Source organism: Myxocyprinus asiaticus, chromosome 10, assembly GCF_019703515.2.
Source record: "Myxocyprinus asiaticus isolate MX2 ecotype Aquarium Trade chromosome 10, UBuf_Myxa_2, whole genome shotgun sequence".
In the NCBI taxonomy this organism is placed as follows: Eukaryota; Metazoa; Chordata; class Actinopteri; order Cypriniformes; family Catostomidae; genus Myxocyprinus; species Myxocyprinus asiaticus.
The window spans coordinates 12,106,090-12,129,278 of NC_059353.1; the positions used below are offsets into that span (position 1 = coordinate 12,106,090).

Consider the following 23,189-nt stretch of genomic DNA (forward strand, 5'->3'; position numbering starts at 1 on the left):
TCCTCAGCTATCCACATAAACACAGCATTTACCTTCCTCGCCTTGCAGACCAGGGTGGCCCATTTGTCCAGATTCACCACGGAAGCCTGGATTTCCCGGTATTCCCGAAAAACCTGGCATGCCTTTCTGGCCCTTTGGACCCATAAACCCTATAAAAACATATATTTTTTTTTTTTTAATGATTAATTTACAGGATGTTCTAAAACCAAGTGAGCTGCCTACGCTGGCAGCATTTAAGGCATCATTGGTGCACTCCTGATGTGAAGGTGTCCTTTTGGAAAAATTCTATCACATGTATCCTTCATGGAGAATGCAGTCTAAACCATGCATTCAGCGAGCTCAGTGAAAGAAAATACATCCAAGATGGCGGACAAAGCGAGAGAAATGTTGTTTATAATTCTAATTATATCCATGCTCAGAAGTAGTGATAAAAGTAGTTCAGTCTAAAACAAATAAATAAATACAACAGACTATTTTCCACAATATTTGTGTGTTCTATGTTTTTTTATGTTTATTAGACTATTGCGTCATTAGCGTAGCAACATGCTCATGCCAACCCTGCTGAAAAGACAAGTATTGCTGGTCACCAGCTTACCGGTATTTTGTGTTATTGGTGCTGGTCTCCCAGCATGGGATGCTGGTGTACTAGTGTAAACTGCTACATTGACCATGATGGTCAACCAGCTTCACCAGCTAGATTTTGCTGGTGAAAAGCATGACTAAGCTGGTCCACCACCTAGGACAGCTCCAAACCAGCACTAGCCAGCTAGTCTTTTTAGCAGGAAGGTCTGTTGAAATCAATTGTGAGTTGAGTCTTCCCTGTACTTTTCGTTTGGAGCTCTAGTTATATGACACACAGAGTTGATAACTATGTAGAGCATTCCAAATTACTGTTAGAATGCTACCTATGTACACAGTAGACAGGAAGGCAGCTCAACAGGCTTTGGAACAAAGCCTATATGTTACACAGCAAACAGCACAGAAGATTGTTTATAAGTCATATACATGGCTTTCTCTTACCTGGATCTCCAGGAGGTCCAGCAGGGCCAGGGTTTCCAATCTGTCCATGTGGTCCTTGAATACCCATTGGACCAGGTGGTCCTCTTTCCCCTGGTAATTTTTCTGGTACTGGTGGGAGTCCTTTAGCACCAGGTAAGCCAGGAAAACCTGAAAAAAATATGTTAGAAAGAATAAAGTAGTGGTCACACCAGACATAAAGCATGTGCAATTATTTTGGGACGAAAGTGCCACAGAAATTACGTACTTCAGCTTTAACACTAACAATTATACACATCACCTAAATGTAAAAATATGGTGTATTCAAGATTAAAATGATCTTTGAGACAAATGAGTGATTGTTTCAACTAATCACCTGGGGGTCCAGTATCTCCTTTAGGTCCAAAAGGGCCCCTGTCGCCTTGGAAACCATGTCTTCCTGGAAATCCCATCATTCCTGGTTCTCCCTTTTCACCTTTAAATGAAATAAAGCATTCCTACATAATTCAAGTTCTTCTTGAGTCAAAAAGTTTAATTCCTATACAAAGGATACAGTGAACAACATCCAGTGGCCCCAACAAGTATTTTGGACACTTAAGTCACACTTAAAAATTTCACAAAAAAGCAGAAATTTCACAAAAAAGTTTGTTAGGTTTTAAAACAATAGATATACTGTTTAAAATGAAGACAAAAAGTATTTTGACACTTTGTGGTTGTCAAACATGTCCTAAGTTAATGTGATGAACTACACCTGTGGTGAGTGCTAGGACACCTGTGTGAATTTCTGACTTCATCTACTAAAAATCACCTTGGCTCAGACAGAGAAATGGCTAAGAAAAGTGAAGTTATTTCTAAAAATAAGCTCAAGCATCATTTATGTGCAGATGCCACTTGGTTTGATATTTTGTATGTAATGCAATGACATTCAGACATTTTAAATACCTTTTGGGGAAAATGTATGTGAAAATGTATGTAAGTGTAAAACATTGCATTGTACAATCTAAAAACAGTAATGAAATTTATGTGTAAAGTTTTTTTTATTTGTCTTTTTTCTGTCTTGTATCAGTTGGAAAGGTGTATGAAGTAATAGTTTTACACTGATGTAAAGGCTTGACATTATGATTGTAAGGCTGCAGTTTTAAATACACTGATGCAGTGAGCTTCACAATATTCACATTTCATAGTCTACCTCTTCTTCCTGACACTCCAGGTTCTCCTGCCAGTCCTCTATCTCCTCTGTGCCCCTGGACTCCCTTTTCTCCAGTGAATCCATATGCCCCTGGGTTTCCTTTGTCTCCTTTCGCTCCGAATGGAGATGGATCACCGGGGATCCCTCTGGGTCCAGGAAAGCCTGCAGGATGACATTAATTAGTATAAGACAAGAGGGCCATTAAATCCGTCTTTAGTTCACTTTTTAGGAAACATCTTCAAACTGTAAGGACTGGTTTCTAAGCAAAAGATCCTTCAATAAAATGCATTTTCAAGAAAGAATTCCTATTGTTGTTGCTATGTAGTCCAGGACAAGTTAATAATTGTATTGGAAAATATCACTAATCTACTGTACCTTCATGTAATTTGCAAAATACATATTACTTGAATGTATTACCCAATTTTACATAATAATTTTTAAAATGATTTTGTAAATAATGGTCTTTTGTAAGTTTACAAGTATCTAAGTCCCTTAAGGGTGCACTCAGCAATTTTTGTGTTTTGTCATCTTGGACTTACACTGACACCTAGGGGCCTGGATCAGTTTTCAGTTACTGATGCCATTGTAGAAATTCACCATTCACAGTCAGCCATGATTAATTTATTTCATGTTTAAAAATGTCCAATAACAGGATGGTTACTGAGGTTAAGTGAGTAGTATTCAACTAGTCATGTGATCCTAATATGGCTGCCCCCATGATGGGACCCTCTACATGTAGAATAAATCATCCTTTATAAGGTTACTGATATGACTGTAGTATTCATCTTATGTGAGTGATCATGATTTTATTCTTATGTTTCAAAATATTTCAAAACATTACAGAGGGCACCTTTAATGAGATGGGTGTGCTTGATATGAATTGCATAACGCAATTTTTAATGGTATCAGAAAGAGTTTGTGTCTTAAGTCGTTCCCTACTCACAATCTGTGTCTAAATTTATTCTTCATACTAGTGCTGAGAACTCACTTTCACAAAGGTATGTTATCGCGAAAGGCAATAATGTCTTTAAAGCATAATTTATCAAGACAAGATGCAGGATACTCTGCCCGAAATGCTATCCAGCAATCTAGCATTGAATACAACTTGGTTTAAATGTTATATTAGACTGGTATGAAATTAAATGAATGGTAAATCTCAGAATTTTGTTCACGTACCCCCATCATCACCTCACGTACCCCAGTTTGGGAAACACTGGGTTAGGCAATGAGTGGCTGACTTCTATCTATGTAAAAGGGGGCAAGGTTTAACTGGTTAGCATAGTCCAGTTAGCCCCTGCTGTTATATACAGTAACTACACTATCATGGGTGCAAAAACATCCTCATTCATTGTCGGTCAATCAAAAGTAGTCTGACCAAATAAAAGTGTTTGCAAGCAACATCTAAATAGCAAATATTCCACTAAATATATGTAGAAGTTTTTTTTTCCCAGTGTTTTGAAGGGCTCTTAAAAGCATAAAGTCAAGTCATTTTGATTTGTATACTGTAGCACTTTTCAGAATACACATCATTTTAAAGAAGCTTTACAGATAATCATAATGCAGTGTCTGTAATGTCTTCAAGTCGTCACTGAGTAGTTTTATTAAAAAAAAAAAAAAAACAATATTTCAAATCATGTCTTAATGTTTTTGTCTTTAGGCTCCAGTGAGCAAGCCTAAGTCGACTGTGGCAAGGTATGAAAAATACGTTGGGAAAAACCAAGCTAATTTGGGGCAGGGGAGTTCTCCTCTGACTATACAGCATGAACATAATGGCAATATTAGTTATCTATGTGTAAAAAAAAAAAGTAATGCATTAATTGAGAAAACTGAGTAGATTTTTTTAGTGGGCAATGTTAAAAACTAAAGGATTTTGATTAAACTGTAAAATGAATGCATAAGTGTCTTTGAAGTCCTTCCTGAATTGACTGCTGGGGTGCACAGAGATGCAGAGTACTTTGCTGTTTGGCTGGTAAAGGCTTTACTTAAAGTAAAGGCAGTAATTTATTGTCTTTCCATTATCTTTTCCATTTTAAGAGAATGATGTGATGCAAGCAGTGTTAATTGCTGTTCGATTGGATTGCGGTTGATAGCAGCTCATTGTCTGTGAAGTCCATCCTCAGAAATTGACTTAAATTTTCCACTGTCTACTGCCTTTGACGTCACAGCTTAGTATATTTGCTTGTGAGGGACTTGAGACTTGTGTCAAGCAACTTCCTTTGAGATGAATGGGAATGCTAATGCTCTCTCATGTATTATAAACCTCCTTGGTACAGCTCCTATCAACTTGAATAAAGGAGATCCTGAAATCTCTAAAACTGATTTCAAGACTACATCAAATTACATCAAATCATAAATAAAATCGGACAACAATGAAATTCTGTCTCTGCTAGTATTCATTATAAATATACGATTTACATACAGTATATTTACAATATATGTACTTTACCTGGAAGTCCTTTACTGCCAGAAAAGCCAGGGTCGCCTGGCACTCCTGGTATATCAGAGAACCCTTGCGGGCCCTGAGGTCCTTGTAGACCTCGACGCCCAGATTCACCCTTAGCACCTGCAATCACAGCAGGCTGGTCAGTATTTAGAATTCATACACAGCTACATCAAACAAACAATGCTTAAAATTCAATGGAGGATATGCATTTTAAGCAACCTGGATCTCCAAGGGAACCCTTGAGGCCCAAAGCTCCTGGAAAGCCAACCTCTGTGCTGGGGATACCGGCTTCTCCTATCTCTCCTTTTGTTCCAGGGTTACCTGGAGGTCCCAAGTTTTCAGAACCTTGCAAGGGACAAAAAGTACACAAGATCATCATTTTTTTTTTTTTTTAAACATCTGGAGTATACTCCCCTACCCAGACATTTGTGTAAAAATAGTATAAGATCTAAGGTACACTTTTATTCAATTATAATTCATGTTTTTGCTGTAGTTTACTTTACATAACCAAAAATATACCTGTACACTATAGTGAATATCTCGCATTACAGGGTATATTTTTTCTTAGGGCATTTCAATGGGAAGTTCCATTCAGCTCTTCTGTAACATTTGGTATTTATTATCACCAAGGCTATTTAAAATAATACTAAAAGCAATGATGCAACTTAAACAAGGATATTTATTTAAACAATATTGTGCATAATTTTATAACTTATTGTAAACTTCAATACTAACAATTATTGTAGGTTTTGGTTTCACAAGAGCATAAACTTTGCTTACCAACAAATTGCCACTGGCTTACATTACATAACATCACAATTCTAAATGCATAGCGTCCACTACAGTGGATAAATATGATTAAATCATTTTGAGAAACGGGGATGATTATATTATTTTTTTTAAATATTATTATTAAGTAATAAAATGTTTATAATACAAATGATTTTATTATAAAGGATATTTTTCCCTTTGTGATTTAATAATTCATGCATCACAGAGTTAATAAAGAATATATGATAAGATTACAAATACAACTGAAGAGGTACCTGGAACCCCCTGGATACCCTTTTGACCTTTCAGGCCATCCAATCCAAAAATGCCTTTCAGACCAGGAAATCCTAGAAAATATAGGAGGGAGTCAGCCAACAACTGTGCAATAAATATTAATCTAACAGCTCTCATCACTGTTTAACACATGAAATGACAAAACAAATACATCATTTTACTTGTATTGTGCCGTTACACAATGGGCATACAGTGTATTTGTAATGCTGGGTTCAAGAAGAGGAAGACAGGAGACGCAGAAGTAGATACTTTTCAAACTTTTAATAGTAAACGCAGGAGTGGAACAAACTATAAAACTAAACATCACAAAATAACACAGCGTAACACTTCAAGGACTGACAAAGGAATGGGCAAAACTAGAGGATATTTATACAAAAAGGAACTAATGAGGGAATGGAAGACAGGTGAGGAAGATGAGGAACAGATGGCAGTGATGAGGGCAGTGCACTATGGGAGATGTAGTCCAGGGAAACATTTCAAAATAAGAGTCCTTAGGAAACCATGAGGGAGACAGACTGTTACTGTATATATAAGCATTAGTGAGTTTCTGTTTCATTTTACAATTAGAACTACAGACCTTTTTGTCCAGGTTGGCCTTGGATTCCAGGGGTTCCTGGCTGTCCTGGTTCTCCTGGCCAACCCTTTTGACCCTGGTTTCCAGGGAAACCCTGAAAGCCATCAGAGCCTGACAAAAAAGTTGTTCAAGTTAAAAACAATTAATCAGTTTGAATAGAAATAAATCTGAAAATTGGCAATCAAGACTCTCTCATACCTGGTGGTCCTGCTTTTCCAGGGTCACCTGGATAGCCTTTCACCCCCTCAATGCCATCAAAACCAGTGCTTCCTCTATCTCCAGGATGTCCTACCAGGCCCTTCTCACCTAAGAGAGGTAATCCCAATTAAGAAGAGGTCCACAGGAACAGTAACAAGTCATAATAGTAGGTGCACTATAAAATAAGTGAATTCCTCACCAGAAGTTCCAGGGAGCCCAGTTTCACCTCTCAGTCCTGTTGATCCCGGAAGATTGATGGTTGGACCCAAGTCACCTTAAGTAGAATAATTTTTGGTAAAATTTTTTGGCTGTAATTTCATTCTCGGCTAACATCAAGGAGTAGGAGAAAAGCATACATTAAGTTTAACATTGACATTTAAGATGTTCCATTTATAATTACCTTTGATTCCTTTAATTCCATGATCTCCTGGTCGTCCATAGGCACCAGGTGAGCCTTTGTCACCCTGCAATATAAATGCACAAAACAAAAGTCAGTTAAAAACATAAGCAAAACAAGGAGATTTTGTTTCATGTTTTAAATATATTTGATAGAGTTCATCATCTTACCCTCGGTCCAGACATTCCAGGGAAACCATCTATTCCAGGGAGTCCTGTAGTGCCTGGCATTCCCTTAGGCCCTAGATCTCCTTCTAGTCCAGGAGGACCTGGAGAACCTTTTTTATCACTGGGTTCTCCTGGATGTCCATGTTGCCCTTCTCTTCCTGGAACACCTGGAAACCCTTTCTGGCCTGGACACAAAGGCAGTTGGAAAAAGAAGGTATAAGTATCTATTGTATGAAAGTGTAATCTTTTTCTATTCATTCATCTGTTCACATCTGCAAATTATTTTCTGAACTTTAAATACAGCACATTATTTTCTGATTAAGGTCCATATTCTGATTTGGCTTTCATTCTGAAAAATAGGTTTCCATGCTCCACAACTATTAGAATATTCCTGTAAATGCATATAAGCATTTAAGATATGCATGTTCTTTTCCTGCTTTTTTCTTCAGTAAATACTGGAGATGGTTGCCCTTACAATGTTTTAAACTGTAATATTTTAGTAATTCCGCACTGTAATTGAATCAACAATGTTTGTAAAAAAAAATGAGCTCACATTACAGCCACAGCGTAGAATTAAAACTCATGACATGGACATAACCTCTGTTCCGCAGGATGAAGACTTCAGCAACACTCGGGGAACAGAAATGAAAGCATACTTTTACACTAAACGCCGTGGTCAGATCGAAATCACTCCACAAAACGCACTGCAGTCCATAACCGGACCACCGCGAGCATTTCTTGGCTGCAGATTTCAAGTCCTGCTCCAAACACGCTGTTTATGAGGCAGGGCTACAAGCGCTGATTCCATCGCTTATTCTCCATGTGTCAGATGATGGACATGATAAGATTGAAATCACACGTCAGAATGGACCACAGTCAACTCCATAACCGCACCGAAGCGAGCATGTCTGTTGGTTTGCCGCTGTCACGCTTCATATATGAGGCAGCGGTGTATTCCAGGTGTATTTGGGGAGGCTGTTCTGTTTAGACGGCGCCGATCACATCTTCTCGCCATGCGCCTGATCATAAACAGGATAACACGACAGCTTGTTCAAAAACAGAAGACAATGATGAAAACCCAAAACTCAAAGTCATGTCAGCTCTATCTTTGATCTACTTCACATGAAGTTTCCGGATTTACGTGCATTGTTTACTGGTGTTATGTCGGAGTTGGAATACTAGATAACTTTACACAGACCAGGTTAGTAAGCAATTTTATCACACTAAAGTCATGTTAAAACGTATTATGCTTAAGTATTGTGTCTATACTTTTTAGAAAACAGTGTGTATATGTTTTGTGTATCGAACCTTGTAACAGGGTTCGTAGCTCTTCAACAAAGGAGGAAGCGGGAGATGGTGAAATCCAACCAAAAGACTGTTAACTCAACAAAACACAACATAAGTGCTTTTCAGCATAACCAAAACATAAATGCGCACACACAAACACTGCTGCATGCCTCTCTCTCTCTCTCTCTCTCTCTCTCTCTCTCTCTCTGGCGTCGCCGGCTGCTCCTTATACTCTCCCACTGATTTGGGTGCCAGGCATGTACCCTCACGGGGAATCAACCGGCCTGACCTACTCCCTACCCCCCCTCCCCTTCCTGGAGGGGATGAGTTGCCCCTTCAGCCATTCCCCACCTCCTGGGAACCTGAGCAGGACGAGGGGAGGGAGACAGAAAGAGAGCGGGAGAGCCCAAGCGAGAGAGAGGCTGTGTCTCGTTTGGAAGGATGCGTCCTCCAGAGGTCGCATTTCTCGGCCGCATATGTCATCGAGGTTGTCTCGTTTCAGAAAAGTGTGTAGGACACTTTGAATGCAGCCTTCGAATGCGACCTTCTTTCACAGGAATTCGGAGGATGCATGAGGTGTATCCTTCGTGGGCACTCATAACCCACAATTCTTTGCTTCAACAGAAATGTCTAAAAAAAATTACACCAATTTGCCCGTAAATATGATGTTCAAACGCAAGGAATGTTAATTCCCAAGTTGAAGTACCTCAGTAGATGGGTGCAGAGTATATAATATGTATAATTATATTAATATATAATTAAAATAAAGTATTAGACTAAAAGTACAACTGTAAAATCTATTTTCTTTTCTCTTACATCATTATAACTCTCCTAAAATGTACCTCATACATTCCCTTCTAAAGGGACTTTGTTCCCTTCTCACTCAAAGCACTCATGCTTGTTAAAGAGTTGCGTGCTCTCATAGCAACCATGTTACGTTCCGTTTCTCGTTTAAACGAGGCTTGTTTAAAGGAGGACGCATGGTATACTGCAGCCTTCAAAGGACGCATCCTACCTAGCATGCAGCCTTCCAAACGAGACACAGCCAGAGATAGAGAGAGAGAGAGAGAGAGAGAGAGAGAGAGAGAGAGAGAGAGAGAGAAAATGAAGCAAAAACACTCCGGTTCGCCAACCCCGAACACGCTGTCACATGGTCCTCAGCCAGCTGCACTGCCTCCAGGCGGACGGCAGCGGCAAGGACTCCATGACAGCGCATCCTTCCTCCTTCCCGGGTTTCAGCACCAATGTAACAGGGTTCATATCTCTTGTTTATTGGAAAGGAGGAAGCAGGAACCGGGTTAACAATCAAAAAGACTTTTAATAAACAAAACACAACATAAGTGCTTTTCAGCATAACAAAAACACACGTCGACACACACACACACACACACACACACACACACACAGCTCCGTGTGTCTCTCTCACTCTCTGGGTCACCGGCTGCTCTTTATCTCTCTCCCACTGATTGGGGCAACTCAGTGCCAATCATGCACCCTCACGACCCGGCCACGCCCTCCTTCTCATCACATACCTGTTTACTATCATTGTATGTGCCATAATACTGCCCGCAATTTTTATTTATTTTTTTTTAGAAAAAGAGGAATGAGTCAAAATTATTTTCTGTGGCAATAAACGTTATGCCACAAAAACTGTCAATGGAGTTTAACTTTTATTAAACCCGAAACACTCCTTGTAAGAATAAATAGCTAATGAATTATTGTAAAGTCTTAAAGCAGTGCTGGTTTTGATGGTAGTGTCTGCTCTGTGTGCTGTTCTCACTTCATTCTTAAAAGTTTGAACAAAATATCCAAATCTTTTTACAGGTTTGCAAACTGTTCTATCGTCTTACAGTAACTCTTCACACTTTTGCCCCAATATTAATATACAGCCAAGTGCCCCAAACTTTTGCTTCATCTCCACTCGCTGTTTGTGTTTTTGGAAGTAGGTCTTGACCCCCTCCAGTTTTCCCTCTTCCTGCCCACATTACCCGCCCACATATTTACATATTTTCCTGCCCAATTCTAAAGTCATTTCTCAGTCTGAGGTGTGAAAATTGAGGCTCAACTAGGTGGGTTTTCTGACCCTTTAAAGGCTTAATAAAATTTCTAGTAACCACAATATTGGTTTAATTAGGAGGTTGCAATCAGGTTAATATGTTTACATGATGCAATCATAATTGAAATATGACCAAATTCCAATTGACATCGGAATATTCTTCTTTAAAGTCACTTTATGTAGCAATGAGGCTTTTTGACATGAGATATTCGGCTCGTTATAACAGTTAGAAGTCATATAGCTTTTGTAGTTCATACAAAGCATATTGCTCAATGTGCCCTTCAGCAATAAATAAATATGAATGTAGTCACCTCTTGGACCAGTGAAGCCAGGTTCTCCCTTATTTCCATGTTCTCCTTTAGCCCCCTTCATGACTTCTTTCATATGAGGTGTTATATGTATGATTGGCTTTTCTCCTGGAGGGCCCATCAGCCCTCTGTCACCTTGAGAACAAGCAGATATGAGACACTGAAATGTGTATGAACACATATTTTGGCTTTTCACCTTCAAATACATTATGATATCTTGAACATTATGAATGACCATTAAAGCTATCAAGAACAGTTTGTAGCCAACAATGATTAGCATATACTGTATGTACATCCATGGAATTATAATCTAGTTTTACCTTTTTGACCTGGAAAGCCAGGAGCTCCTTTTGCACCTTGTTGTCCTGGGAAGCCTGTCTCTCCTTGCAGTCCTACAGTTCCTTTCACACCTTGCTGACCAGTCTTTCCAGGGAAGCCTGTCATGCCCTGACCTCCTTTGAAACCTGTGTTGTTTTAAAGATTAAAAGACCATGTAACTAAAAGGAAATAATGCAGATTTCTGTGCCATGCCTTGCATTCTGGTAGTAAACAAATACAGAATGTTGCTAAATGTATGCAACATGACATTAAATACGAGAGACCACTGACCTTTGAGCCCTTGGAGACCATTGTAACCAAAAGGCCCCTGTTGTCCAGGATCTCCCGGTAGCCCAATATTTCCTGGTACACCAACATTTCCAGGGTCTCCAATGACACCCTTAAATCCCCAGGGCCCAGGAGGACCAGGGTCGCCCTGATCTCCTCTTAATCCACTCGGACCTACAGAGACAAATTCAGGACAATTGTCAGAAGAAGATGTTGTACTGCATACCATTAACGGCCAATTGTTTTTCTTTTTTTTCTTTTTTTTTTTTTTATGGAACGGAGAGTGATGAAAAACAACTAACAAATTAACTACATATGAGTAGCTGATGAAACAATACTGTATATGTAATTGATAATGTACAGTTAGCTGATCTTAAAATAAACATGACATTGTGATCAGGATACCGATACAAAGCTGTTTTTTGTGTGATAATGACTGGCAAGCAGTATATTGTCCTGTTTATTATTACATGGCTACTTACCAAATAAATAAACAATTGGACATGAAATAATTATTTTTGTTATACTGAGTTGAGCTCTCCGAGTGACTGTTACCAAACTGAACACTCTGTCATCATTGTGTCATTGAGCATGCCAGGTAATCTAAGATTGCTTTGGCTGTGTATCCCTGTTTTAGGATTACTGCAAATTGCTCTGGATGAAGTGCTACTGCTAAACAATTCACCTTTGTGCTGTGTTCCTCATTGGCTACCACTCCTTGTGTTCCTGGGTCAAAATGACCGACCCACTAAGATTGTTTATAAGTCTCTCATATTGCATATATTATCACAAGATATTGCATTAGATATTTTTTATCAACTTTTCTTTTAGTAATTATGATGGTTTTAACTCTTTTTTTAAACATATACAGTATATATATATATATATATATATATATATATATATATATATATATATATATATATTGTTGATAGAAGGATTAATTCAGCTTACACTGGGCCAGTGGGGGCACTCCCTGCGGAAAAATACTGCTAATAATAATAATTATTACATAATAAATTAATAACCACTTGCTTGATCTGAACAAAATAGGTGTCATTTTAAAGCTTAGAATCTGGACTTTACAATGCATATAGCTGACCTTTCCAATTATTAAATAATTAAAATTAAATAATTTAAATTTTCTGACAAATAGAACAGTTTCTTCTCATCATTTGCGAATTTGTTAACACAACATTTATATTCAGAGTTGGTAAAACCATCAAAAAGATGAGATAGCAATGTTTTATATATTGTTGGAAAGGTCTCAATTAGTAGAATGCAATGAGCAAATTTGTTTCACTTAGAGGCCAAACTAGAGTGAGTATTAGTGTATGAAATTCCCACAGACACACATAAACAGAATAAACAGAAGTGTCTTTTTGTCAAGTTTTTCCTTATTACTTCCCGAAACATGCATGTAACATAGACAATGACGTATCGTAACTTAGAGTAGATCTTGAAATATTCCTCAAAGTGTGCACATGTAAAGACGATGCACAAGAGGGCACTCATCACACAACGTGTGTATATTTGTGTGTGTGAGCGTGTTTGGTTGGTTTACGAGGATCTTTTTTTAGGTTACAAACTGGTAATTACAAGGGTATTGTGCTATAAATGTGGTTTATGAGGACATTTCTAGTGTCCCCATAATTCAAATTGCTTAAAAAAATGCAGAACGTTTTTTGTGAGGGTTAAGGTTAGGGGACAGAATCTATAGTTCGTACAGTATAAAAATCATTATATCTATGGAGAGTCCTCATAAGGATAGCCGCACCAACATTTTCTGTATTTTGTAGTATAATCCATTCATTTCCAATGGCTGGTCACTTTTGACTGGGAAAACAAGTAAAATTAAGTAAATATTATTTACATAGCACCTTTCAAGAACAGATGTCACAAAGTGCTTCACAATAATATACTAAAAAAACAAATAAGAATAAGAAACAGATTAACAGACATTTGTTACAAGTGTAACAAGTGTAACAAAGTGAAATAAAACCAATAAAATGTAAATAAAATAGGCACATTTTTGTGTGTGTTTTCAGAAACAATATGTGTGTTGTCAGATACAATATGTGTTTTCAGATACAAAATTGTAAAAAAAGAAATAAAGAAATAGCTGTCCGGGTCAAAGTGACCGGAACACAACATTAGGGTTAAGGGCAGGTAAATTAGGCTAAATTGGCCCTCAAGTTCTAAAATGAGTCCTCTTTTATTGAATGTTTTGAGTATTTTCTAAACCAACATTACAGAAAAAACAGCTAACACGTTCTGAGGTATTTTAATTTTTAGCAGTACCAAGAAAGATCCCCACTGAGTATCACCATTATGCCCTTCAGCAGGGTTCCTCTATTCGCCACTTTGGTTTAAAAGTACCTGCTAAATGTCTGGTGATCTAATGACACAGACATTATAGATTTCATAAATATCCATTATTAATTTCCATATTTTCAAGGCCTCAATCATCCCTAAAAAGAAAGGTGCTGCATTCACTTAATGTTTCAGTATTTATTATGAGTGGTTTTGTGATTGGATCTGAATGAGTGAATGGGACAGCAACATTTGCTGAAGCTTTCAGGCTGTATAGAGTCTGTATTGAGGGTATCTAAAGATGTAGCATCAACTGTACCTGGTTGTCCAATATTTCCAAGAGGACCAGGAGGTCCTGTTTGTCCGGGCTGTCCAGGATATCCAAATTTCCCTGCAGGTCCAGGTCTTCCTATTTCTCCCTGAAAACCTTCAGGGCCTCTTTCACCTTTGAGGCCGATCATACCAGGCATTCCTTCCATACCTGTGTGACAATACATAATGCATATTGTTATGAAAATGGCAACATTTAAGGTTTAATAACTACACCATGCAACCCACAAAATCATATATTTTACTTGTTTTAAATAGTGAAAAAACAATTTCAGATCTGGAAACATTGGCAGTCTTCAAACCCTATGAACTTTATAAGCAGTCTTAAGAACTACATTTCTTAAGACTAAATAAATAAATAAATATCACTTATTTATTTGATGACACAGTGTCGTGCCTATTTGAAGTGCAGTTTTGTTGAAGGCTCTTAGTAGCAAGTCAACTAGGTATCCAGAAACACTTTACAATAAAGTTCCATTTGTTAACATTAGTTATTGCATTAGTTATTATGAACTAACAATGAACAATACATTTTTTTTACAGCATTTGTTCATCTTTGTTAATGTTAGTTAATAAAAATGCTATTGTTCATTGATAGTTCATAGTGAATTAACTAATGTTAACATGCAACTTTTGATTTAAAAAATGTATAACTTTATGTTCATATTAACAGTAACCAAGATTAATAAATGCTGTATAAGTATTGTTCATTGTTATTTCATGTTAACTGATGTTGTTAACTTATGTTAACAAATGGAACCTTACTGTAAAGTGTTACAGAAATTCTGATAATAAAGTCTTCACACATTTCCCTCTATTTTTTCTGTGTTCATTTCTTGAGTTTTCTCCATATAAATCTATTATTGTGGCATCAACTATTTCAGATAATCCCACAGCTAAACAGCATGTAAAAACAAAATTAACTGGTACTGAACACTTTTCATGTCATTATGACAGATCTTTCCTGTCTAGTGGATGGTTGTTTGTCAGAATAAACTGCAAACTGGACCAGACTATATTCTGATGGATAAAAAGGCTACGCGAGACTAAAGGTCAAAGTATACTTACCGTAGGTTTTCCACGTGCTGCTACGTCTACGCAAATTTCGGCATCAGCACAATAGACACGGACTGTCCGCACACAGCCCAGTTTTTGTAAACATGTGGATAGTCAACATTTGTGCACGTCATCTGCATATGCACCTGGCTTGACTGTGCTAAAGACTATAACAAAAAAGTTGTAGTGTGCATGTGGCAAACGTGTCTGTATGGGCTCGTAGTCAAAAGATTATACTTTGAAAGGCAAGAGCGCCCGATCGTGCACAACACGTAACGGCATAGAGTCCTGTCTAATAATGAGGTTCTCACCTGGGTGTCCTTTTGAGCCTGGGTCTCCTGGAAGGCCAGTGGCACCCCTCTGTCCTGGCAGTCCTGGTTCTCCAGGGGCTCCGGAAGATGCTCCTAAAACCTCACCATGTTCACCCTTCTGCCCTAGAGCACCATCCAAACCTGATTTACCAGATAAGCCTGGAGGTCCTTCTTCACCTTTGGAGCCAGGATGTCCTAAGTCCCCTCGAGGGCCAACAAAACCTATTTGGCCAAAATCATATTATTAGAGCTGAGAAAAGCAAACAGACAGGGCTTAAGTGAATATAAGAATGATAAAATACAAGCAGGCAACCAGGGCCAGCCCATGGGTTTATGGCCCACTTGGTGATGTTGTGAATCACTATTTGCTATTAGTGTAGATTGGGCATTAAGTGTCATAAATTAAGATCTATTAAGTTATTATGGACCACCCCACGAGGCCCCTTCTAGCATGTTGCTGCCAAAGGCGTCCACCGATAACACCTTTACAATTAGACAGGCCAGCCCTGCAGGCAACCATACCATAGCTTACCCATTGGTCCAGGAGGACCTCCTCTTCCTGGTTCACCTTGCTCTCCTTTGGCCCCATCTTCTCCAGAAAGACCCGGAAAGCCTTTGGGACCTGGTACTCCTAGAACACACAGAGGTGGGAGGGCATAATTTAAACAGAGAGACAAGAATTACAAGAAGTTTATTATGTTGAAAAGGTTCAAATAAACTACCATGAAATCCGTCCAACCCAGTAAGGCCAGGCAGCCCTGTTTCTCCTGGAGGCCCAGGGAGTCCAAAACACTCCCCTGAAAAACACATCAAAGAAAACAGAAGACATTTCATGATGGACAATAAAAGACCACGATTATACAATATGCTTCTAGAATTATACAGTTACAAATGTTCTGCTGTGTTCATATCATGTACAAACAGTAACAAGTTGAAGTAGAAAACATTCATGTCTGGGTTGAACTCGTAATTACAAGTACTCTGTATTTTATGAAAGCTCTGTCTTCTCTTTCTTGACTGTGATGTCATGTAAAAAAAACAAAATTGGCCCTTTTTACAGTCTGTGATGATGTATTTCCACCTTAATTTAAACTCAAACTCCTTTATTTTTAAATCTTAAAATAATTTAATGTAAAATTATATAACTATACTTTGCGTTATATTACCCTGGCTTTAATTTAAAAAAATATATATATATAATAGCAACTAGTCAACACTGCTGGGGTGGGGTTTCAAGTACAGCTGCTGAGCAAGTTACAGTAAATTTGACATGTTTCACTCTTTTGAGTGCTATTGTAAAAGTGGATTTTTTTCTTTTGCAGTTGGGGTAAATAGGAATGCAAAATAATACTTTTATTTTATTTTATATATAGTCTTATATTTAACTCTACACACCAGTGGCAACATTTACCCTTCCTCAGTTCACTTCAGCATTCCAAACCTGAATATGTAAGAATCAACAGTTAAAGGTAACTGTACATATTTTCTGTTTGATTTGCCATTCCATTATAGCCAGTGTTGCTTGGTGTGCTTTATTTGTTCATAAACATTGTGCAAGAACATACAGTATAGAGCAAAAATAGTGAATTGTTATAATTAGTAGTAGTTAAATAGTTTGCTGTCATCAACAACTAACGTGGATACATTTTGGCATTGAGCGTTGCCATAGAAACAAGTAATTCCTGAGTCTGAGGACATGAACAGCTCCAAGTACAGTCCCAGAGTTGCCATCTCATAATAAAAGTAATTCTGACACAAGATGAACACAGCGTTGCACCACTGTGCAGTGTAACAGTGGCTGTATTAATTAGTTAAATATATGCAAGGAAGGCAAGAGAGTATGCAAATTAATTATGCAAATAGATGTAAGAAAGAAAACCAAATCAGAATATGTGCTATGCAAATATGATTGCGCCATCGCCATCAGTTACATTTTAAATGCTGAACATTCTATCAATGTCAACCAAAGGGAGATTTTCAAATTTAATCTAATACATTTCTTTAAAAGTATAAAGTTTACAAAAAATAAAAATAGACAACAAACCTAAGGTTTAAATAATCTACAAAACAAAGTATGAAAGGAGTCTATAGCAGTTCGTTCTTAATCAACTGCAGACGTTTAATAGAGCGTTTAGATCCTAACCTAATGTTTGAGGAATATCAATACAGTGTTGCCTTGCAAGAACTATTAAAATGTGCCTGCAAAATAATAATAATAATAAGAAGAAGAAGAATAAAAATAATAATAATAAAATAAAAATAAATGGTTAATGGTTAATAATAATGCCGAAGTATGGTTATTAGTGACCATGCATTCTGGATTGACTGTGGTGGAGTACTAAAACAGGAGAGAGATCTTGTAGTAGATTTGAGGGATTCCAACAATCCATCTACCTGCAATATTCCACTGCTCTCCTGGGCTACAGTCCCCTGTAAAACAGATATAAAATAGATAGTAGGGTCAAAATTAGAAGACCACATTGAAAATCTGGGATTTAACCTGGAAAGTTTTACGAAGTAGAAACTATAATGTAAAATAAAGAAGAAGAATTTCAATTTCCACACTATTTCTAGATCACTTATCAAATTTAAGCATATTTGTGACATTGACCAGTGACCATTGACCAATTACCCTGACCACCAATGACTCTTTAGCACAAAAGTTGCATAATCTTGATTACAGCAAAATTACTTTTGACTTTTGAAAAAATCTGGGTTACAGTGAAGCACTTACAATGGAAGTGAATGGGGCCAATCCGTAAACGGTAAAATACTCACTGTTTTAAAAGTATAGCCACAATATGTGTGTTAACATGATTTTAGTGTGATAAAATTGCTCCTGAAATGGGCCTCTCTTCACTTTCATTGTAAGTGCCTCACTGTTTACCTCGATTTTAGCCTTTTTTAAAGAAAAGGAGGGACGAGTCTAAATTATTTTTTAATATAAGGCTTAACTTGTATTGAATCTAGAATATTCCTTTAAAATTCTAAATGTAACTTTTTACACAAAAAGTTTATCTGATATGATATGATTTGTGATGATACAAATTAAATTAAATTAGAAAAATGCAATACAGAAGCATTTCCACTAGTGGTCTCAGAATTTTGTACTTCACTATATGCCATAGAAAAAGTGAAAGAGTAGAACAAATTGAAAGGAATATCAATATATTTTCATACCTGGAGTGCCAGGCAACCCTGGATTTCCATCAGTACCAATTCTTCCTTCATCTCCAGGAAGGCCCTTTGTACCTTTGGTTGCTCCGAGAACTTGACCAGGTTCCCCGGCTGGGCCTGTTAGACCTGGGAGACCTGGCCGACCTGGGTAACCCTTCTCTCCAGGCTCCCCTACTGGACCTTCTCCCTGCAGGAATATATATGAGTATATATGTAGACATCAGTGGGGCAATTTTAGCTGGTTAGCTTAGTCCAGATATCCCCTGCTGGTAGATGGGATAACTATACCAGCTTTTTTAAGTCTGGATTACACTACACAACTTTTAAAATCTGAACAGATTATAAAAATACCAGGCAAAAACTGGGCATCACACACCAAACAACTGGGGATCACACACTACCCAACTGTCAAGTCGAACCAATGCGTTCACAACTCTCCACAGCTCTCCACAGACGTCGCTCGGCCACGCCCCCATCACCACAGTAAGAAATCGGAGTCAATACCCATAATTTTTCTACATGATTTTCTCAGACTCTGACTTTCCCAAAATCTGCAGACTGGAACTGACTAGCCCGACTAGTGCTGCGAGGCACCAACTTGACCCGACTAAAAATCGGTGCTAAAATCTGGATTAAAGTCATGTAGTGTAAACCAGACTTAAATGACGTCCAGTTAAAAGTTGGCATATATTCTGACTAAATGTATAATAATTTCATTATATGGGAATGCTAACGCTCTTTCCAAGTATTATAGACCTCCTTATTAGACATACCTCTGAATTAATGTATTATAAATGCATTAGGTGAAACTGGTATATCTATAGATCAAACATTTATTTCTCTTTATTGATTTTTACATTACGTAATACATAATTTATGCACAACAACACAGTTGTTGCCTTCTGATTAGTGGTGTGTTTGAGACTCACAGCAGGTCCTTGAAAACCAGGTGCACCATCTTCTCCAATACGCCCAGGGCTCCCCTGCTCTCCTGGGTAACCACTAGCACCTGGGTCACCTGGGTCACCTGGTAATCCTACATTTTAAGAGCATAGCCAAAATAAGAAATATTTTTCTTAAGTACACCCTCCTGTCTTTTAACTATTCTTTTAAAGCTGAAGTCTGTAATTTCTGTGCCACTAGCGTCACCAAACGGAATTGCAAAAATAATGTTTTCAAACAGGTTTCCCGAACACTTCCATCTGTAAAACCCCCCCAAAAAACAGATTGTCCCACCCCAAAGTCACATCATTGGTTGAGGCAATGTTGCTGTGTCGGGATGCTTAAACAAACAGTAATTTCCAAGACACTCACGTCATATGAATTAAAAACCTACAAATGATTACTTATACAGTAGTTGTCTCCACATTTTAAGATTGGATGGGAGGAAGTAGCGTAACATTGAAAACACCCTTTCAACCATCAGCTTTATTACATTTTTGTAATCTGTAAGATAATGAATGACTATTGCACCTTTCACTGTAGCTGTGGTCAGCTCTCCTTTTCTCCCCTTGGGTCCAGGCTCCCCTCGAGCACCAGGAAAACCCTTCAAATATGAAAAAGTGGTTGCAAATGTTTTAAAGAAAGCAAAAGGAATAGAAAAAAAATATGTTTATGTCCCATGTGACCTTAACAAGGCATGGTAAAGAACTCAATCAAACAGTGTACTTACAGGCACACCTTCATCCCCTTTGGGTCCTGGGTCACCTTGATCACCCTGCTGACCCCACTCGCCTGCCATGCCAAAGTCACCAAGCTCACCAGGAGGGCCCGGAGCACCAGGCGGGGAAGATTTTATCTGGCATTCACACTGCCCATGGTCACCTGGTCAAATTATAAAAACATATAGACAATACAGCAGCATTAGCAAAGACTGAAAAAAAAACCCTCTTTTTAATGCTCTGAAAAATGACCAGATTTTTTTTTTTTACAAAACACGACAAAACGACCTTGTTTTAAAAATCTAAACCTGGCCATACAATTAGTACTTACAGTAAATGGTACATTAACATCAGCACTCATTACTTAAGCAAACTGGTTGGCAATGGCTTACCCTTTGGTCCCTTTTTTCCTGCATTTCCTGGACGTCCACGGGGTCCTGGTGCCCCTTTGAAATATTCTTCCACTGCATCAAGACATATCAATAGTCAATAATAAAGACCTCAGTACCTTTTTAGAAGTATTCAGTATTACTCAAAAACTAAGCAGATCAATTGGAAAGGTAATATTAAGTTACAACTTTTAGTATTTCCTAATTATATTAGGAATATTATATTTCCTAATTATATTCCTATGTATTTCCATAAATGTACATAATTTATGTCTACTTTACCAAATATAGAGCTCTGTTTTAATAAAATGTTTGATTAGCATATTGCACCAGAAAAATGTATGTTTGAAAAGAGAGTTGATAAGTATAACAGGTCTGTGTGCCATTTAGTATGAAATTGTGAATGCATTTTAAATTCCAATTCATGGCTGTATTTGAATTGAATTTTAATTGAAGTAGCAATTCGGATGCAGAATTTGATTTTAAAGAAGAATAATTAAAATGGAATGAAATTCAAAATGTCATTTTTAATAATACATTGCATTTGTCAGCATGAACTACCCATAAAAATGATATCATATAACAGATGGAAAAATTAGATAATATTAATAATTAATGTTTAAAATATCTGTTATAGAAATGTATTTAGTTATATGGGTTTCTTAGTATTTAATAAATTTACTTTTTTTTCACCATGGTGAAAGAACATGCACATAACTTCTCAGAATGCTCTTATTTAGCCCAAAGTCTTTAAAAATGGAGCTAAACAACATGAAGCATGAAAAGCTTAAATATAACAACAGAGAAGTTATCTATTCTTGCCTATTTTGATGTTGTATAGGACTAATGAAAGTCCTTTGTTGTGTTTATCCAAGTATTGTGTGACTTGAATTTCTTTGATTACCAAAAACATACATTCCTCTTCTAGTCATTTTAATTCCAATTCCAATTCTACATATTGTGTGGCTTGGCCAATTCAAATTCCAAATCCAAACGGGAGTGAATTTTTAAATTCTGAATTCTGGCAAACCTTTAGTGTAATTAATGAACAGACTTACATGATCCCTTGGGTCCAGGTGGTCCAGGGACTCCAGGCTGCCCAACAAAGCCAGGTGGGCCGGGCTGAGTGGCAGGTGTACCAGGTTCTCCAGCTTCACCTTTCTTTCCTTTTGTTCCCCTTGGTCCCTCTGGGCCCCACAGATCAAATGTCCCTTGTGAAAAAGAAGTACACTTGTTTTGAATGTGTAGCTGAAATCCTAAATGTATTTTATTTATTTTTTTATGATACTTCCAGGTAATATAGTGTAATTTAAATGAATTTTAATTTTTAAAAAATTTCTGAAAGGTGAAAACACTTTTATTAGTATGTGTCTTAACATGTTTAAGTGCACTTTTCTGATGTCAACTTCAGAATATTATTTTGAAAGTACACATACACACAAAACCAACCATAACGTAAGAAAATAAATAGTTTTTACTCAGAAACATACATAGTTATAACATTTTTATCTTAATTTGCATTCATGTGTAAAACACAAAATATGAATTATAAGGTGAACTTAGAAAGATACATAAAATAAAAAAATAATTGTGAGTTCTTTGAACTTCTTTGGCTTAAAAATCCATAAAATTAAGATTTTAAGTACTACTAACTCAAACGATAAAATACAGAACTGTTACTGAGGTTGTGGGAAATACCTATAAGCCCTTGCGCGTGAATAATTTTAGCATGTTTGTTTGGTCAAAAGGAAGTTATTGGGGCATTTAATTAATTGTTATTAAGAATTCATAGAGATTTTAGCTTTTTTTGTACTATTGATGTTGTTTATCTGTAATTAGTTGTTTTGTGTAAAGTCACAATTAGTATGATTAGTGTTCCCTCTGGTGAAGTTGGATCCTGTTCGATCCATGTAATTTTTCCTTGCGCATGTGAATGTGCATAACCTCTTTCATTATTTTCTTTTGAGCCAATTAAATTAGGCAGAAACAATAACATTTAAGTTAATTTGAAACAACATGCTATTAGTTGCTAGTGAATGGATACATTTGTGTTCATCTAACAAAGATTTTCTAGTTATGCTGACATAAAATGACCATGTTGTATTTAATGAAAAAGTGTGATACAAAAATGCTACATATATAATTTAAGTAAATCCAACACATATTTTTTTCAGTGTACATTTATATCAATATCTATTAATAATTATTTAGTGTTCTTTAAAGAATCACATTTAAACAAAAGTGTACCTGATCATCGTGTAAACTTATCATGTGATACTAGAAATGATTTTTTAAAGTCAATGCACTTTAAAATGCTATTCAGTATGCTTAAAAGTAATATACTTCAATGATCTTATTTCATAACATAGTTTAGTGTACTTTAATAAGTATAGGCTGAATTACACATTATTATTATTATTACTAGCATGATTTGCTGAAAATCCTTCCCTTCATTGCAGCTATCATATCCCACACTGGCAAATATTCAAAGATGAGCCACTGAAGGTTTGAATTTGGTTCTGTTCTTCACACAGTCATAAGCTATCATAAAACTTCAGAAGACTTGGAATAGTGTGGAATATATTTATTTTAAAGGTACTTTTATATCATTTTTGGATTTGAACACCCATGGTCACTGTATGCTTACATTGTGTTGAAAAGAGTAG

The 23,189-nt window shown here is 37.0% G+C and overlaps 1 protein-coding gene across 1 annotated transcript in view; it reads right to left on the bottom strand.

Annotated features, from left to right (window-relative positions):
- LOC127447517 (collagen alpha-2(IV) chain-like) overlaps nucleotides 1-23,189 on the bottom strand; it is a 137,617-nt gene that overhangs the window by 5,140 nt on the left and 109,288 nt on the right. The window contains exons 20-45 of the mRNA XM_051709449.1: nucleotides 21,582-21,734; nucleotides 20,527-20,598; nucleotides 20,146-20,297; nucleotides 19,947-20,019; nucleotides 19,403-19,509; nucleotides 18,477-18,660; nucleotides 17,691-17,726; nucleotides 16,019-16,093; nucleotides 15,829-15,927; nucleotides 15,297-15,518; nucleotides 13,919-14,080; nucleotides 11,290-11,460; nucleotides 11,001-11,144; nucleotides 10,684-10,815; nucleotides 7,033-7,214; nucleotides 6,866-6,929; nucleotides 6,665-6,739; nucleotides 6,466-6,573; nucleotides 6,271-6,378; nucleotides 5,675-5,746; nucleotides 4,848-4,973; nucleotides 4,632-4,748; nucleotides 2,186-2,347; nucleotides 1,373-1,471; nucleotides 1,021-1,167; nucleotides 33-149 (exon numbers count right to left, since the gene is read on the bottom strand). Of these exons, the coding sequence (XP_051565409.1) occupies nucleotides 33-149; nucleotides 1,021-1,167; nucleotides 1,373-1,471; nucleotides 2,186-2,347; nucleotides 4,632-4,748; nucleotides 4,848-4,973; nucleotides 5,675-5,746; nucleotides 6,271-6,378; nucleotides 6,466-6,573; nucleotides 6,665-6,739; nucleotides 6,866-6,929; nucleotides 7,033-7,214; nucleotides 10,684-10,815; nucleotides 11,001-11,144; nucleotides 11,290-11,460; nucleotides 13,919-14,080; nucleotides 15,297-15,518; nucleotides 15,829-15,927; nucleotides 16,019-16,093; nucleotides 17,691-17,726; nucleotides 18,477-18,660; nucleotides 19,403-19,509; nucleotides 19,947-20,019; nucleotides 20,146-20,297; nucleotides 20,527-20,598; nucleotides 21,582-21,734 (3,159 nt within the window). The remainder of the gene's footprint in view (nucleotides 1-32; nucleotides 150-1,020; nucleotides 1,168-1,372; nucleotides 1,472-2,185; nucleotides 2,348-4,631; nucleotides 4,749-4,847; nucleotides 4,974-5,674; nucleotides 5,747-6,270; nucleotides 6,379-6,465; nucleotides 6,574-6,664; nucleotides 6,740-6,865; nucleotides 6,930-7,032; nucleotides 7,215-10,683; nucleotides 10,816-11,000; nucleotides 11,145-11,289; nucleotides 11,461-13,918; nucleotides 14,081-15,296; nucleotides 15,519-15,828; nucleotides 15,928-16,018; nucleotides 16,094-17,690; nucleotides 17,727-18,476; nucleotides 18,661-19,402; nucleotides 19,510-19,946; nucleotides 20,020-20,145; nucleotides 20,298-20,526; nucleotides 20,599-21,581; nucleotides 21,735-23,189) is intronic.